This window comes from Sitodiplosis mosellana, unplaced genomic scaffold (assembly GCF_009176505.1).
Source record: "Sitodiplosis mosellana isolate CC-2019 unplaced genomic scaffold, AAFC_SMos_1.0 Smas_scaffold_1, whole genome shotgun sequence".
In the NCBI taxonomy this organism is placed as follows: domain Eukaryota; kingdom Metazoa; phylum Arthropoda; class Insecta; order Diptera; family Cecidomyiidae; genus Sitodiplosis; species Sitodiplosis mosellana.
The window spans coordinates 8,633,253-8,652,327 of NW_022595244.1; the positions used below are offsets into that span (position 1 = coordinate 8,633,253).

General features: G+C 35.5%; 2 protein-coding genes across 2 annotated transcripts; both read left to right on the forward strand.

Annotated features, from left to right (window-relative positions):
* The first annotated feature begins 4,483 nt into the window (after window positions 1–4,483).
* Window positions 4,484–17,389, forward strand: LOC129578289 (uncharacterized). The gene is made up of 12 exons (XM_055466598.1): window positions 4,484–4,835; window positions 9,142–9,251; window positions 10,353–10,483; window positions 10,576–10,859; window positions 10,957–11,103; window positions 12,687–12,730; window positions 13,801–13,888; window positions 13,958–14,076; window positions 15,384–15,505; window positions 16,604–16,737; window positions 16,873–17,025; window positions 17,095–17,389. The coding sequence occupies exons 1-12, from the start codon at window positions 4,772–4,774 to the stop codon at window positions 17,241–17,243; spliced, it is 1,545 nt and encodes a 514-aa protein (XP_055322573.1). The 5' UTR covers window positions 4,484–4,771; the 3' UTR covers window positions 17,244–17,389.
* Window positions 17,390–17,578: 189 nt separating this feature from the next.
* Window positions 17,579–19,052, forward strand: LOC129573681 (uncharacterized). Its single transcript, XM_055454595.1, has 5 exons — window positions 17,579–17,929; window positions 18,138–18,375; window positions 18,438–18,571; window positions 18,683–18,826; window positions 18,892–19,052. Exons 1-5 carry the CDS (start codon window positions 17,854–17,856, stop codon window positions 19,050–19,052), a joined length of 753 nt encoding a protein of 250 aa, XP_055310570.1. The 5' UTR covers window positions 17,579–17,853.
* Window positions 19,053–19,075: the final 23 nt, after the last annotated feature.

A 19,075-nucleotide genomic window follows, 5' to 3' on the forward strand; every position in this document is an offset into this window, starting at 1 on the left:
GACTTTTCGGCATATGTCCCAGAACAAAAGTTTCTTCTTTTGAGGTGCCAAATCGAACGCGCACCCAAGGTTTTTTTTTCTTGCGATTTTAAAAATCGATCCACCCTAGTATATATGCTCTTAAATACGGCTGAGATTAATGTGTAAATATTTTCTTGACAAAAAATTAAATTTCAACTTTAAAAACTCTGAACTAGATCCAAGTCAATATACCGAATTAAAACCGTGAATTGTGTCACCTGAAAAATCGGAACAAGACATCAGAATCAACGTCGTAATAAACGAAAATGTCGTTCAAAGTTTATTTAAGTACAATCTCCAATACAAAAAAAATCGTCGAAAACCCCCGAAAACCATGAATGAATTTCAAGAATCGGAGATAAATTTAATTTATGCCAGAAGTGTTTCCGAATTCAGCACGTTGCCAGCATTTTCGTTGTTATCTCCGATTTCGTGTAAATGAAGTTTTCGACATAAACAAAAACGATTTGTTTCTCTCATGTGTCATATCTGTGGCACATGGCGAGCGCCGACACGATTCAAGTCGAATCATTTTAGTGCGTGTTGTACAATTGTTCATACCGTTCATGGTCAAAGTCGATGACGTTGTTGACGATATTGAGGTGATTGTTGTTCATTTCACAGAACGAACCAAAAAAAATAAAAAACAACAAACCAACTGATAGGTGACATCGGAGAACAAGTAGAGAAAATAAACCATAAAACCACTATATAAAAAAGCCCGTAAGATTTGCAAGTCAACTTGCTCGATGTTCCTTTTTCTGTCTGTATTTAAGATTAATTGTAATACGTTGCTTCTTCTATGATAAAGAAGCTTCGGTTAAATCAAAGTCACCTTTAATTAAAGCTATTTTGTCGAACAGTTGTTTTGGCCGCAACCGTTGATGTCCATTTTGTAAGACTTAAAAATAGATTGAAGTTTGAGAAAACGTGTAGAATCATTAAATCAATTATTTTGCCGATCAAAGACAGACGTGTGCAAGGTCAAAAATTCTAGTGGGGTAAAATGATTTTGCCAGGGAGGTCTGCAAATTTATAAATGGGTGTGAAAAAAAATGAAGACCTAAAAAAAAGGTCCTCACTTTTGGAAATCAATTCTATCTAGTGTAAAACCAGTCTCCGAAAAAAGTGAGGACTAAAAAAAAAAATCCTAGGGGGGTAAAACCGGAATACCCCCCCTTGCACACGTGTGATCAAAGATGAAATCAAACTGGTTTTGTTTAAAACAAATCGATCGGTTTTTTGCACCGCAAGAATATTAATAAGCTAAATTCATCGGTAGGAAGATAAGACTTGAATGACAACTGTGGCGACACGAGCGCCCTCAATTTCAATAGGAAAATCAATGTAATTTCGTAATTTTTCTCTGAACTAAACAGCGCGCCAGTTTGAATTTCGTTGATGCTTCCACCCTATGGCTAAATTCAAAGAAATTTCTAGGATTAAACGATAAATGGGAGAATTTCACTTGTTTATCAAATATGTTTACGATTTGTCACAAATTAAATCCGGCTGGTTGTGGGTCGATAAACCCTGCAACGCAATACCAAATTCTTCTTCTGTCAATAGACGTCACCGTCATTCGTTGAGGCTGATTCTTTTTGAATTTTAAATCAAATTCTATTTTGACATGAAAAAAGCATCGGATGAAAATGCGGTATCCGAACATTGGATGAAAGCATCAATGACGGTTAACACATATTTCTTTCTTTGTTTTCGTAAGGTTTTTTGTTTTTTCAATATCATTCCATTTGAACCATGTTCTCTGTTGGCAATAACAATTAGCAAATATTCATCATTGCTTCCCTGTTAACGATTCCAAATATAGAGACCATGCGGTCGGAGTTCCCGCCATTAAGAACGAGCATAAAAGACGTATCGAAGTATACATGATTCACTGTAAAAAAAAAACGAATATATCACAATTGACACATACTCAATTTGAATGCCAAATGGCTAACCGCAGCAAAGAATCAATTAAAAGGGCAAACAAATGGAATCTCTCACCAGGATGTAAAGAACAAAGAATGATTTGGTGACAATATCAATTTTACAACAAAAATGTGTTGTAAACAGACAAAAAACATAAAAATGTGTAATAAATTAGAGCCGAAAAAATTACAGCGACGTCGGAGAATCTGGATTAACAGCATTCCGATGTGTCGATTTTGAAAGTGATTTACATAATAGGTGTCTCGTCCAGATGGTCATTTGATGGTCACACAGAATTTTCTTTTCACGTGAATTATTCGGATAATAATTGTTTAAAACGAAATCTCAATGTCCAACGCCGGCTTTAAATTGAATTCGGTGTGTGTATGTCTTTGAAAGGTATGAATAGAGTTGTGTCGCTCCAAATGCCGCAACATTAAACAAAAATCAATGCCAAAAAATCGGTTCGTTTGTTTTTTCTTGTCTCTTGACAAAAAAAATGTCTACCAAACGTTAAAATAGGCAATTTAACACACTTCAAAATTCATATCTGAACGAGAGGGAGAGAGAGAGAAAAAAAAACGGCCACACAAAACCAGTCCATTTCTTGATTTTCAGCTTTGAAACAATTCTGATACAAGTTTTGGTACGTGTAAATGATGGAAAAAAATTGAGATCAGAATTTCTTTGGTGCGCATATGTTGGACCTTTGTTCATTATCCCGAACAAAACACGTTTAACGTGATGCAATTTTAGCATCAACAGGCAAAAACCTATTTTAAAGCAACAACTATACCTTTTTTCAATGTCAAGTATATAAAAGTCTCTTTGTTTTCATTTGCAAATTGTTATCCAAATGAACATACAATTTTAGTGTCGAACGAGTCGAGCATAAAATCACTTATTCGCCGGTAACTTGCTTTGACTCGTTTTCGTTTAACCGAAAGAAAAAAAAAACGATTCTCTTCCTTGTTCGATTGTAATTTCAGAAGGGGTTCACTGTTTTGAAAAGTGCCCACTTCACATTTTGACATTCTCAGACTTTGATGTGGACAATTTTAGTCTTTTCTACGCATGACGAACATTTCACGTGCATTTTTTTCTTCTCATCATGAAGTGCTGTGACGTATGAACATCAAACAGCGTAATGTCTAATGTGATAGTGAGAAAATTATGCAGCTTTCGTAACTAGTTTGATCTTGAACCTAGTTTTTAGACTACGACAAACGGCTGCAACGGCAGCAACAACGACGACGACGACGACGACGACGACGACGACACATTACATAACGATCTCGGTTTATGTGCGAATGCAAACAAATGAATTCAAAGCAGTCCATGCAAGCAAATAAAAATAGTCAACGTCAACGACGACAACGACAACGACAACAGCAATCCATATCAATGAGAATTTATCGCTGCCTCACAATAAATATTTAAACATGTATCCGCTGTTTCGTGCAGTATCGTGTGTATCTGTCATGGTGGTCAAACAGATAAAAATAAACGAAGCCAAACTAAGATAACGATGGCCATGTGCAACTTTTGTCACTGTCGCTGGCTCAAAGTGAATTGTGGCAAAAAAATCACACACTCTTCGAATAAATCACATTAACCTACAGCAATTTTTAATGGTTTTTTGTTGCATTTTTTTTTGACAGATTGAATGAAATGTGGAATATGTGTCAATTCAAAGAAATCAGAAGATCAAGTCAATATGCCAATAAAATCATAAAATTATAAAAGCCGATTACAATCGATGCTGCGGATTAATTCCATCCAAAGACCAGAGACTCGAACGTGGAAAAAAACGATTCTCATAAATTCTGTTTTGGTTTGTTAAAAACCAACACATGTTCAAATTGTTTCGAGTCCATTTGCTTGGATTGAAGTTTTTCCATCTGTTTACCTTTCATTAGTAAGATTGAATACATCGGTAAATAGCAAATACCGCTCGTTTAGCATATCTTTGTTACATTGGCACGTTTGCGACCACTGTCGTAAATCTGTCTACTGAATATCTATCACTTTCGATTGCATTCGCGTTTCGATTGACTGAAGAAATTTGCGCCAGTCTCAAAATGGCTTTTTTCCCTCTCTGAAGTGTAGTTGTAAATGGTTTGGCGTATTATACCGTCGACAATCCGTTCAAGCACTGTCTAGCTCACAGGCGATTGACTACCACCACAAATCCATCGCTGTGCACCATTTGGGTTGATGTTTTTTGCCAGGCGTTTGCTTGAAGCTGTTCAAGTGGCAGGTTCATGCTGTGTGTATACACTAGGCTAGTAAACATATCGTTGTAGTGTATGGGTTGCGTACGCTTCTGTTCAGTTTTCGTTGCTATACATACTTATTTCTATCTCGTTCCTTTGGAATTCACTCCCCGATTTTTGTATGCGAGAGCGTTTTTTTCTTCTTCTTTGTGAATAGCTAGCGCGAAAAATCGCGAAGAAGATGTCTGAGACAGTAAAACAAAACATCATCCATTCAATGTGGTAGTTTAGAGCGCTATTAAAAGTCATTTTGTACAGTCGTGGCGCAGTCAGTCGTATTCGAGATCTTCAACTTACAACAATCTCAATCGAAATCATAGATAATTTTGTGAATAATTTCAAGAAATTTGAAATTCAACGAGATTGAAAATTAGAATTCAACTTTTTAGAAATTATTTCGAACTTACAACCAATTTTTAGTTTTCAACCAAAAAGTGATATCATTTTTTTTTTCAAAAGTATTTTTGGAATTTTTTTTTTAGTCAAAAATATTTCGATAATTAAAATTGATTATTTTTCTAAATTATTAAAATCAAAACAAAATGTGGAGTTTCTTATTCGTTGTAGCCACTTTGGCACTTTCAGTATCGGCAAAAACCGATGTCCGTAAGTATTAAACCATTTTATTCGAAATTTCGTAGGATTTTTTTAAATCTAATTTCTCCTTTCCGACCACAAAGAGTTTTCCAGTGCTATAAATGAAAATTGATTCTGTGTTGCAATGTTCATATTGAGTGCTTTGGTTTGTGCATTTCCTCGAAAATTATTTGCTAGTTTGCATCAGTGTGGTTTTCAAATGTAGGCTTTGGTGTATTTGTGTGCTTTTATGATGCAATCTCAAAATTAATTTGCATTTTTTCTGTGTTTTGCTTAGAAAAACCCATGGAAACGTGCAAATTTTACGAGCGGTGCTAGTTGAACTACTGTTTACTATTCATCACTTCCTACTGATTGTATAACATCGTTCGATGTCTTTTGCTTTGCTCTACTCTGCTGTACTCTGCTCTGATAGAGCAGATAAAATCTTTATAATCATTTCATACGTTTATTGGTGGCAAAGAAAGTTTTGCCGTATTTTCTCTTTCACTTGTGCCTATAAAGCAATGATCTTACACTTAAATAAAGCAATGACATAGACACTCGGCTTATTGAAAGCCAACTCAAGTGATTCACTTGGCGTATGCGCATAAAAATTGCGGAAAATATCAGAATCAATAGATAAAATTCGATCGAAAGAGTGTCGATAAGCGATGCCGTATTTTGCTCAGTGGTCATTGAATAAAAACGATGACAAACAATCTCTGTCTCTCTCAGCCTCTGTTTACCTTACACATTTGCACAATTGATGATTGCATTCAATTCCATTTCAATTCGTTCAAATGCAAGTTTTTCGCATCGGATTTCAAGCGCGCACAATAGATCATTGCATAATTTACAATGCTAACCTAAAGACAAACAAGCCATTTATTTTGAAGTTGATAACGAAAACATAAAATTATTACGTAAATACTGTTGTTAACAACAAAATAACAATGACACATTTTCGGCGGCATAAAATTCCATGATTATCAACAAACTAGAATTGTCAATGAAAAACAATGTTCGACGAGAAAACAAAAATTATGTGAACGGAATGAAAGAACGGAAAAACCTTCTGAACTTCCGTTGAAGCAAAATAAAATAATAAAATTATCATCAGAATCTGTAAATTACGAAAAAAAGGCATATCGACTCGACTTAATCTCAACAAAAATCTGCGATATACAACTGACGTAAATAGACAGCATTGCGCACGCGTTTTGTAGTTCACTCCGAATTCAGTGTAAAATTATTTTCAATTGAAACACAAGTGCAGAGGAGAGAAGAAAAAAAAACACAAATGGAATCAAGGACAAGCGCGCACGTTTTTTTTTCTGTATTTCGCATATAAGCCGCATTTATTAATTTACAAATTAGAAATAGAATTTGAAATTCAATAAAAAAAAACAACCATTTAATTTTGTAATCACGAAAAGCTTAGAATAGACATGAAAAATAAAAGTCGAATGAAAAAAAAACCGCCGCAATAAAGAGAGAACCGTTAAATTGCATCATCAATCAGAGACTGGTTCTAAAAGCTCGTTATGTAAGTTCAAATTCAAACGATCATTACCATAAATGCGGACCATTTCAAATGGTATGACAAAAAAGAAGTGTGTGAGCCTTCGAAGAACCGGTGTGGTTGACAATTTTTTTTCGTCGTTAAAAAACGTTTAAAAAGTTGATTTGGTGCAAATTATTGCCAGCCATTCACCAAAACTGATGGGGTTTGACACTGCAATTCAAGCAACCGAAGAACGAAGCATTTCGCGCTTCAGATCGAGTTTTTTTTTGCACTTGTGCCTGCACCGGATCTACGCTCATTTGGTCAGTACGCAGGAAATTGGTTAATTTATGTGCTCACTTTGAGCACACATTTGTACAGATCGAATGCAGTTAGAGGAAAAAAAGCCAATAATAATAAATGTGCGTGCACGCGTGTACACCACGACGTTTGCCTTAACCACTGCGCACCGATCGCACTGTAATCGAATTTCATTGTATCGAAGTTTAATGCACGAAAATACAATTGCCACACACCGTTTCGTTTTCATCGGTTGGTTTTTTTGTGTGTTGTCGAACGAGTTGAGTGAATGACTGTTTGCTCTGTGTTTGTATGTTGCACCGGTGCAATAAAAAAAACAATTTGTCTGATGCATGTAAATGTAACACCCATTAGAATATTGTTATATAATCATTTACGGGCCGGCTAAAGTGCACCACATGCTACGCTGGCCCAGAAAGGGGAGACTCAAATCAAATCAACCAGCTAGACAGACACACACAGAGAGAGAGGTTGTTAAACATGTGTTAACAAATTGGAATAAAATTCCAAAATCGTTGAGAAATCATCGACATTAAATTTGAAATTGAGCCATTCAAAAACGAGCATATAGAATCAATCCAAAACTATGAGTACAGAGCAAAAAATCTTCATGAGCGAATGGCAACTTTTTTTATTTGCTTCTTCGTTCATCTGATTCTTGTTTCTCTTTTCATGTTCCCCTTTAACGATGTTTTTTTTTGTTCAATGTGAATATAAAATATCGAAGTAGACCGTGTTCACAATTGCCACTTCCACTTGCACTTGCTGTTCGAATCAGTAGCTGCAATTTGGTTTTGCACATTTTTTATTTCACTACAACCTGAAATTAATTCTCGCATATTTGCTAATTAAAATCGAATGTCTCGTGTGGTTTTTTTGTGTGTGCACAAGTAAACTTGGTATCGAGTTCTTTAGCCGATCGTTCCGGTTTGGCGGGTCTATTCATTTCGATTTCATGGTTTTTCGATTGTATTTTCATAATATTCTTTTTTTTTGGTTTTTTCTTTTGCTGAATGACATTTACGCAATTTTCCGTTTTGAATTGCACATTGACGGGTCAATAACCATAAATACCGTGGCTTTATCGATCCTAATTAAGTCATCATTCTCGTTCTGAATTGGCGAAGCATTAGAACTGCAATGAGAAAATAACACAATTAAATCAGTTTGATTCAATCAAATAGAATTGTTTGCGTTCATGCTCAAATTAACTAATCAAAATTATCAACGCAAACAATAGCCCAGATGTTTTTTCAACCTCGACGCTCAACGCAACGCTATAATTAATGGATTTATTTCGAGGTGCCCCGTCAATTTGGGCCCACAATGATGATAATGTTTCAATTTGATAAGAGCTACTAAGAGATGCAGCCCGTCTCTTTTCATCGGGCACACGTTTGTGGTCAATTTCACAGCCAATTAAAATGAACGAGATGTGTTGTATGATTCAACGCACCAGGCACATGTACAACAAGTCTCATTTAGTTCAATCAAATATTTGCTCCGTCTCATTCTGCACCGTACTTTCCTTTCAATCACTCTTTCGGCGGAAAGCAAGAGAATTATGTCATAAATTGTGTCAGCCGACTATCTCGTGTGCATTTTAATGCATCGATTGACGATTTTTCAATTGCACCTGTGTGTGTATGTGTGCGTGTTTTGTGCGACGTTCGTACTTCGTGCCCGAGAATCGAGAGCAACAGATCTCTTGGTTGGAATTGTGAGACTGAGACTTAGACTGATGCAATTCGTAGATGTGCGTGACAATTTGCGCGTGCATACTAAACAAAAAATTTTCTGTACACACATACCGGTGCTCTACTCATCAAAGATGGAGGGAATCAGCATGATTAGATAATTATTGGATTTGGATACAAATCGCCGCAACCAAACTGTGTGTGACTGAGATTTAATCACATGGGCATTTCAGTGTTCAAAGCTAAGAAAAGAAAAAAAAAATTGTCGCTACATTGAATTTGAGACTCTATCTTCTGAATCGATGATGGTTTTTTTTCTTGAATCTCGAAATCAATATAATACACGACGAGAGTGTTGTGTTTTGCGTTTGCAAGAAATGTTTTCTATATGTCTATTTTTTTTCTTCTGAATATTGCCAAACGAAAAATTTTGTGATTGCATTTTGTAAATAGTTTCATTCAGTCATTTGTTGTTGTTGTTGTTGTTCTTGTTGTTGTGTCGTATGAGTGCCTTTTGTTGCAATGCAAACGACTGCACTTTGAGCCTCGACTGTTGTGTATGTGTCGCTTGTTGCTTGCGAATCGTGAATCATGTAGAAATTTCGATTAGACAGACATTCATTTCGATTATTATTAATTTATGTGTTTATGGCTCCGTCTTTCGATTAAAGAAATGTGTCGAAAGATTTTGAATGTTCAAACGAATCGCTTGCAAATCGCCAGTTCTCAGTTTTATTTCATTTTATGCACTGTGCTTGTTTTTTCTGCAATCACTGATCTGAATGTTTTTTTCTTTACATTTTCATTGCAGCTGAATATATAATCCAATGTCGTCGATCCGATCCACAATTGTTAGAGTGTCTAAAGGGTTCACTGCATCATTTACGGCCATATTTAGCACAAGGAATACCAGAAATTGAGGTATGTCATTTCAATCGTTACATTTTCATCATTCCTTTTTCTTGATGTTTTTTTTTTTGCACCTACCATACCATCCGATATGCACCTCTTTTTGCACGTTTTGCTTTGATCATATAACTTCATAAAGAAATCACGAGACGCGATTAGGAAGCGAATCACGGATGAAACAACGTATTTAGCATAACAATGCTAATTGTATCCATAAAAAAATTTAAACTAATTATATCCAAATTGGCGGAAACATCGAGAGAGAGAAAAAATTGAATATCATGCATTTTTCTTCAAGTCTCAATCGAAAAATCGAACGGAAAGCATTTTTATTCAACAAAAAAGAAATCTCATTATCACCCAAAACTTCGTTCCATAACATTTGCTAATATGATGGTTTCGACGGTTTCGACAAAAACGTAACAATCAATTCGATGCGTCTATTAATAACTCGAAATCTATAATTCATCTCGAAATATTTAAAAACAGCAAAAAAAATGTATTTTCTGTGGAAAATTAGTTTTCAAATGAAATTTCAATTAAAAAGCTCTTTTCCAATTCAGTGCATTGGATCTATTTATAAAACCAAGTACAAAAAAAATGTGTGACGTTTATCAATGGAATGTTCATAGTGCAAAAAAAAAGTTCTCACGAAAAATGCATCAATTTATTAACAGATTTTGGATTAGCATTAGAAGTTAAATTGTAATGTTGATCAAAGCGTGGATTCATTATCGCCACGCAATGATTCAATCACCTACGTGTACGTAATGTACGCTTCTAATCATGGATATTGGGAACGATTGCTGACGTGATTGGAATACAATCATCGTTCAGCGGATTGTTGTTTTGTCGATTTTTGTTCAGTGAATTGTTTTTTATTCTCTCGCAATAATTACGAACATTTTTTATTCTCTCGCAATAATTACGAACATTTCCACGCATTAAAATTCGTTGAGTTTGGAAGAAATTTCAATATTTCATTCGGTGCTCAAGTTCCTGGTCTCTCTGAATCATCGCATCATAATCACAATGAAAATATGCAATTCATTGAATCAATCATTAATCTTATCATTTTATTTCTTTCTCTCTCTCTACTCAAATCGACTATAGATGCCAACAGTCGAACCATTTATCATGGACTCGCTTTCGCTGCAACTCACTGGCGGTCCACAAGGCTATCGCGTCAATTTGAAAAATATGGAAATTTTCGGTGCCAGCAACTTCACCGTTAAAAGCATCAAGTGAGTGTTTCAAATGTCAATGCGATGAATAATCAAAATCGCTCGTGTATTTTTCTGCTAATCTCTTGCATTTTTGATTAAATTCGGATTAGATTGAGCGAAAATAATCGGCCATTTGAAGCGCGTATTGCCATTCCACGGTTGACCATTCGTGCCAAATACACCAGTTCAGGCGTTTTATTGATCATCCCAGCCAGTGGTTCAGGTGACTTTGATGCCGTTCTCGATGGCGTTATTGCTGATGTGAAAGGACAAGTTTCCACCGCAGAAAAGAATGCGAAAACCTACTTGCACGTTGACAGCTTAGCCATGGAATTGAATGTAAAAAAAGTGCGTATGCACATTGCCAAAGTGTTCAAAAATAATCGCATTTTAAGTAAGTGTCAAAATGGAACAAATTCCATTTTCTTCGTCCTTTTGACTTCATTTCGGAAACTTTTCTCACTGATAATGTTCAACATTTTCATTTGCAGCCGAAGCCACCAATTTGTTTTTGCGTGAAAACGGTATTGAAGTACTGAAAGCTATGCAACCGCAATTGCAGAAGAAACTATCGGTTGAATTCTCGGGCATTGCTAATCAACTGTTAAAACACGTTCCACGTGAAGCCTTCTTGGTAGATTAAGCCAATTCTTCGTGATCCAAAAAATAAGAGCAAATATTGTATGATATTTTCATGTTGTTTACTAGACTTAGAGAGTGATGTGAATAGCACAGTCACTCTAAAATGCCATGACAAATGGCAATTGGCATCTCTAAACAGTATCCATGTGACAAAATCCAGAAAAAATATCTTATGCAATCCACTAAATATGATTAGTGCTAAATCCATTTTTAATTTAAGTTCGACCACAAACTGCGTTTTAGGCGGCATCTATTCGATTCAAAGAATTCATTTAGCGTATATTTATCCATCACCATCAACCATCTAATTTTTTTTTCTACATTTTTCTAGCAAACAGAAAATCTCTTCGTTTTCTTTGTATTTTAGTTTTGCTTTCAAATTGAAGAACCAATTTCGAATGATAATTTAAATGTTAAGCAAATAAATTCTACACAAAACTAAATTTGGCTATTTTATTGGTAAACTTTAAGTGTCTATATGCGATTGTGAATCTTAATCAAACTACTTTATATTCTGGTAAATGCTTTGAAAAACGAACAAAATTTGTTAAAAAAAATGTGATTTTTTGACCCAAAATACACATGATTTTGTTTAAATTTTGTTAATATTTTGTTTTATGTGTATGTTTCTATGGGAATGTTTAAAAAATCGTTTGGAGGATTTAAAATCAATTTTAAAATTGAGTTCTTTCCATGGCCGAAATTGGGAATGCCGAAAGAAAAATCGACAAAAATTGTGGCTATAATCGGCGCAATTGAAGTTTTGCTCAAAGCAACACGATTTTTCCTCTCAAAATTCTTGATAAAGAACATTCAGGCGACATTCGAAAAAGCTCTTCGTTCGCGAAGAATTCTAACCGCATCAAAGCTACATGACGTCGATGGCGAAATGTTCTGTTTGAATTTCAACTTTCAGACTCTGAAAGATTTCAAGGCATGATAATCAAATAATTATCATATTTTCGGATGAAACCTTAAAATTGCCCATGGTATGGTCTTCGAAATTGTGGCCAAATCACGACATCTTGAATCCGAATGAAAAATGTAATGCCTCAGCACTCGACTATTTTAGCTCCGATTCCCAACGGTTCAACCGAGACAAACGCTGGTGACAGCTGTATGTTACTGTATCAACGATGGAAAACCGTTGTACCGAACATTTCGCTCATTTTGTATCACAGTCTTTCTCTCTTTCACATTTCCGACGATCTTCGTATAAAATGGGCTGCACGAAACGAAGCTTCGGTTAATCGTGACCTAGACCTCGTCAAAGAAAGTATTCGCGTGAAAAACATCATTTCGGTCGCGGCATACCACACATATACACTCCGGTTGGAACGTAAAAAAAACATCTCTTCTTGTCGATCACTACTCACACACTCTTTTCATCGTCGGATGATCATCGCCGTCGTCGTCGTTAATTGAATTTCTTTTGTGTGATTCCGTTATTTCGTATGTTTACGTGACTGTTTGTGTGAACATTATCACGCAGTTGTGTGGAAAAAGTGACGGACAGAGCATTTTAACGCGTCAAAGTGAAAGAATTCCAGCTAAACGAAATTATTTGTTGTGTTTTTTTTTTCAGTTTGTTTGTTTCGAACTTTAGTTTGTGACTTTCTTTTGGTGAGTAATAATTCGGAATGTGAAAAAGTATTCGAAAATCAAATAGAAAAATATTGCAGAAATCCAAAATGAGACAATTTTTGAATATTTTTGCCATCAAGTTTGAAAAATTGAAGAAGTAAAGCAAGATCCAGTAGCAACGATTTTGAATTGGATTTACATCAATCGTCTCAAAGTTCATCGGTTATAAATGAAGAATATTTTTAAAAAATTGATTCCACGAATCCAAAAAATTAAATATAAAATTTAATTCCAAAAATTAAAGTCGATTTTGGGCCAAAGACAAATGCATAAATAATTAAAAAAATCCTAGTACAGTTCACTAAACTCAACTTCAAAATCGTACAAACCGAATTTTGTTGACGTCAATGGAAACGATTAATTGGTGTTTATGTCCCCACGTCCTCTTTATTGATTCGCGAATGTGATTGGGCAGAGGGAAAGTTTTCACTTCGATGGTGAAATTTGAAAAGACAGTTTGGCAAACCCATTGATTTATTTATCTGAAAGTTAAACAATAAATCACACATTTTAAGTGGCTTCAGGTGACAAATTGAAAACAAAAGAAAAAACGTCCAACCATTCCGTGCAGCAACAATATAATACGCGCTGTTTCAAATGTTAATTAGCGTTTTGGGCTTTCCGTAAAAGCAAAAGCGCAAGTGCTCTGAAATATTAATCACTGAAATTGAAATGGTTGTATGAAATTTGCGGCGAGCATGCGGGGCAATGTCCGTCCGTAAAATGCGCACACACCACACCGTATGCCGTACACATGAGTAAAGCACATAATGACCGCATCAATAGATCGATAATAAACATGTTTTGCAGCAAAACTTTTGCCTTGTAATAGTTTTGAAATACCACGATGCTCTTAGAGACGGTTGTTGCACCAAATGACCGATCATAAAAAAGACATCGAATACGGTCTAACTTTCATCAGATAACCCATTTAATCAATAATCAAAATATATTTTAATGTGTGATTTTGATGCAGAATTCTACATGGAATGGCTGCAGCCGAATATTATTCATCGAAAACCATTTTCGTCATTTTATCGCTTTTACAGAAAAAACATTCAAAAATGCAATCGAAAAACTTGTACATCGCGGGAGCTGCAGTGGCTGCTTTGTCCATGGTTGTGCTCGCTCTTCAACGTAAGCTTTAATTTTGGTTATGCATGGGAAATCCCCGATGTAAATTAACATAATTCCATCTTCGTACAGCCTATTACATCCAACAATGTTCACGAGATGATCCAGAAGTGAACACCTGCCTAATGCACAGCGCCAATCGATTGGCTCGACTATTGCAAGCTGGTGTGCCTGAGTTGGATATGCATGAGGTGAGTCGAATATGTCCGTTCTTTCATTTATGCCATGGGTTACGTAGATTTAAGAATCTGAAATTCAGTTAAAAACCATTTGTCAGTTCAGTCCAGTTCAACGTGAACTAGTCCATAAATCCAAAAAGCGACGATATTCGGCGAGATGTTTGTTGAAATGTCGTTGTTTGGCATCGACACACAAACCTATTTAAATTTCATTGGTTTTTTTTTCGTGTGTGATGTATGAAAGAATTTTTCTTGCATGCGCGTCTCGACGAACCATGGAAATCGATTCCAATAAAAAAGTGTGTTTTGCATAAAATTAGAATTCAAAGCGATGGAGATTGGTTGGCCGAATGCTTCACTTCAGGCTATAAAAATCGGAGATTTGAATACACATAAAAGAAGAATGAGACGACTAACAAAAACACTGTGATTGCATTTCGCAATATTTTGTTTGGGTTTTTTTTAAATGGTGAACGCGACCGCGGTTCGGATGTTCATAAATCGGTCATACTGAGAAACAAAGAAAAAACACGCACGAAAAGACATAAATCAACAAAATTCAATATCATTATCAATAACATCTGATCGTGTGTAGCAAACAGAAGCATCGTTCGTTTGCATGCGACCTTTACGCAATATTACTTTGTTTATCACATCGTAAATATGCTTCTTTTCTTCTTGGCATCGAATCGGCTTCATGATGACGACGACGATGGCATCGACGCCTTCTGAGCATATTCTTTCGCTTTGGCTATGGTATAATGTTGTAATTTATGTCAAGATTTTGTATCTAAGCACCCGATTCGCAGATGACTCGCGTGCTCATTTGCTTTGTGCGCATCGTTTGATGCTGAATTCGTCATTCACTTTTTCGTCTTTTTTTCCCTCCATTGATTCGTTTAGTCTTGAAATGCTTATTTAGTTTTGTTTTTGTTGCTGCTCGCTGTTACTATCTCCACTCTATTGTGGCGCAGCAGCTGTTTTGCCAAATGCTAATTTCCATTCGATGAAAAAAAAACCATGAATGATGATGATGGCTCGTGCGTGACACTGCGCTTCAGTTTACACCGTTTGCAAACGCGAGCCGATTAATTGGCACACGAATGCAAATTGATTGAGCAGAGAAAGTGAAAATACGCTAATTGCCCCTTACCAGCATCAATATTTGATGTAAGCACAACTGGAATCGAGACTCACATACTCAATTTTTTTTTAGCTGTGTACAGTTTTTTGAAATATATATTTGAAAAAACTATTCTTAACTCTATTCATCGATAGATTCTCTACCCAACCATTAATCAATTGAATAATTCTCTCAGATTGAACCCGTTATCGTGGACGAAATCAATATTCAATTGGGCGGCGGACCCGATGGTTATCGTGCTACATTCCGAAACATTGAGGCCTACGGCGTCAGCAATCTTACATTGACCAACATCAGGTAAGCCAAAGAATTGATTCAATGAGCATAGGGTTCTAACAACTCTCTCGATTGCTTTGAATTCATCATTCAGAATATATCGAATAGATTTTCAGAACAAATCAACTGGATCGCTTTCAAATGCTTTCTCTAAGCGTTGACTGAACGCGCATTAATCGTAACCGATTAACCTGTTATGTAAATGTTGTCAGTCGCTATTTAAAATGCGTTTCGATAAAACTAGATTTTTTCCGAAAATATTCGTTGAATTTTTTTTCCTTCGTCTTTAACATGGTGGCTAAAATGCCACGGTATTTCAAGCGGTACAAAAGAAATATATGGGTCAGTGGTGCAGTTCATTCACTTGGTCAATTGTCGTTGATTTAATCAAAATGTATCCAAGCGCATCGATGTGCTGAATTAAAATTCACAAATTGAATCTTTAAATTGATTCGTTTCATTCGAAAAAGACAGCTAACTGTGCCTTCAAAGCATCAGACCCACTAAAAAAGCGGCGTTTTTTGGTTAAACCATTCCGTAATGCACAGCATGAACTGATCACTCAAACATTGACAACGACGACGACAAGCGCACGATCGCATTTAATCAGCGGATCTGATCAAACAAATGCCAGTGCTTTTGAACCAGTTCTTGGCTACATAGCGGTAATCCGCTACTAATGACTTTTATTCTTTGAAGTAGAAGGAAGAGAAAAAAATTGTCGCAGATGTAAAGTTCATTGCTTTGTGTTAAGAACTCTTAAAACGCTGTTCATGTGTTTTTGAACCGATTTGTTTGGATAACAAACACTTCATACATGCTTTTTTGGTCATTCGTTGCACGTGTCGACACACTGCCATCATTCGAGTTGAATGGCTATCACTTAATTTTCACACTCAACTCGCGGTACGTGATGTGAATTTCGAGTGTTGTTTTCGCAAACTTCCACATCTGCACATGACCGAGTAATGCTAATTGCAACTTCCTCGTTGTTTGCCATCATTTTTGATTAGCAAACCAAGTTCATTTCCGTATTCACGAGAACATCACCTTGTTTACTTACTTAAAGACCTACATTTTGCTTGCTGGAAATTTAAATGTTGAAAAATTTTTTTTTAGATCCGACATCGATACGCTACAATTTCAAATGACTTTTGAAATCCCACACATTCGCGTAAAGGCCCAATATCGTTCGTCGGGCGTGCTAATTTTAGTGAAAGCTTCCGGTGCCGGAGACTACTGGGGAGAATATGGTAAAATAAATCACATTTGCATCACCAACCAAATCATTTCGAAACTAAAAACCTTTTAACATTTAATTTTGATGTGAAAAAAAAAATTAAGTTGAAATGTTTTCCTCTGCTTCTATTTCGCATGTTGGCTAATAGATGGCGTACGTGCCAAGGTTTACTTCAAAGCCACACCAGTTGACCAACTCGATGGATTGACTTATTTGCGTGTTGAAGAGGCCAAAATGGATTTCAGTGTCAAGAACATTCAAATGGGCGTTGATAATGTTGCTGGTGGCAATGTTGTGATCCGTAAGTTGAATGCTCCTATAATGGCGAGGAAAATGAAATCTGACCTACGTTTGTTATTTACATTTTCAGAGGCCGCATTGAATCTGTTCATCAACAGCAATGCCCAAGAGCTGTTGAAGGAAATGAAACCAGCTCTTCGCAACAAATTCACGACGATTTTGCATCTATTCATTGATCGACTATTTGAGCGCATTCCATTGGAAAACTTTTTAGTTTAATTTATTTAAAGCTATGCTTTTGCTCCTCATTTTTTTTTTATTCAATCATTATTTTAAGTCACAATTCAATTTAAGTGCTTTTGTTATTGTTATCATCAAAACATGAATGATGTGTATTTATTGTTTGAAGAATTTATTACATTTCTTTTACATTCTTGATAAAACCTAAGGAATAATATCAAAGAATGAGTTTCATTGAATAAACAAACATTTCCCTTTGAAACAATGCAGTTGTTTGTTTTTTTTTCATTCTAATTGCCAACAGACGGACCACCTGGACATGGGACAAAGTGCGTAAGTGTCGAATGCAATTAAATTGATTAATTGTCGGCTATTATAGTCATATATTAATAATTGGGCGATTATTGTTGCTCTCCTTGATGCATTGAACAACGTTCGAGCTTTAGTGAAATCGATTTCGCAACAAATCAACAGTTATTCATGGTTTTCTCAAAAAAACTGTTCGCTTTTGACACTCTGCGCTCACTTCATTAAATTGAGACATTTTTTATCCATTTATTCATAACTAATATAAAAATACATTTGTTTTCAAACTTGTTGTTCTCTCAATCGAATATTCAATTCTAAAAATAGTTGAGTCTCAATCAGAATGTTGTTAGCCAATCACTTGGCCTTGACTTTTACCTTTGCTATGGTTATCGCACACTGGACTGAACCACCCATACGTAAGCAATAGCACGTATTGAATATATAGTAATTTTTCAAAAATTTTCAGTGAAATCAGTCAGTTTTTTTCCTTTTACTTTTCGAAATTCACCTTGGAAAATGTGAAAACATGTAATATTCAATCATTTCGAAAATTAAAATAAACAAGTTGTTTTTCACCAAAAAAAACGAACAAATACTTGCTAAAATTTAAATATTTAATTTCAGCCAACTACTTACACATTTGTGAGAAATTGGACCAAAACTTAACGGAGTGTCTAAAAACCAGTATCGACAAACTGCGTTCAGTGTTGATTGAAGGCATACCAAATGTTGATATTCCAAGTCTTGATCCGCTCGAAATAGATAATTTATTTAAATTCGACCGAAGTCACCATGGATTGCATATTAAAGCAGAAAATGTTCTTGTTCTCGGCATTTTAAAGTTTAATATCGACAAATTGGAGTGAGTTCAATATTTTTCTACAGGAAAAAAGGAAAACGAATAGACTTTTTTCTTAATTTTAGCGTTGTGAAGCATGGAAAACAGTACGATGTCGATGTAGTTTTTCCAAGGCTTCAGGTCGAGGGTGCATGCGACGTCAGTGGACAAGTGAAAGAGTTTTTAGTTGATGAAGCTTGTTCATTTGTTGAAACATTCCGTAAGTTTAACTCACTAAATTATTGAAATTAATGACAATTTGATTTTGAATAAAATTTAAGATCTTGAAAAAAAAACAAATAATTTAAAAACTGCAATATTCATCGACTAGATAATAGTTCTGCAAAAGTGAAGGCACATTTTTCGCATGTCGCCAACGGATGGCTGGTGCAAACGGATAAGATTGACGTTAAAATCAAAGCTAGCAAAGGTGTTGTTAAATTGTATGACCTGTCCAAAGGAAGACGAATACTGGGTAACTTGAAAAGTAAACGAATGATTCTGAAAAAAAGCTTAATAAAATTGAATTTTCTTCCTCAGATCGTTATGAAATCGACAATGTGATCAATCACAACTTTAATAAGATGAACAAAGAATTGTTTCCAGTCGTAGAGAAGGTGCTTCAGCATCAATTAAAAGAGATGTCCAACAAAGTGTTTGGAAATTTTAGCTACGGTCAAATATTTCCCATTTCATTTTAGTCTGTTTTTTTTTGTCTTTGAAA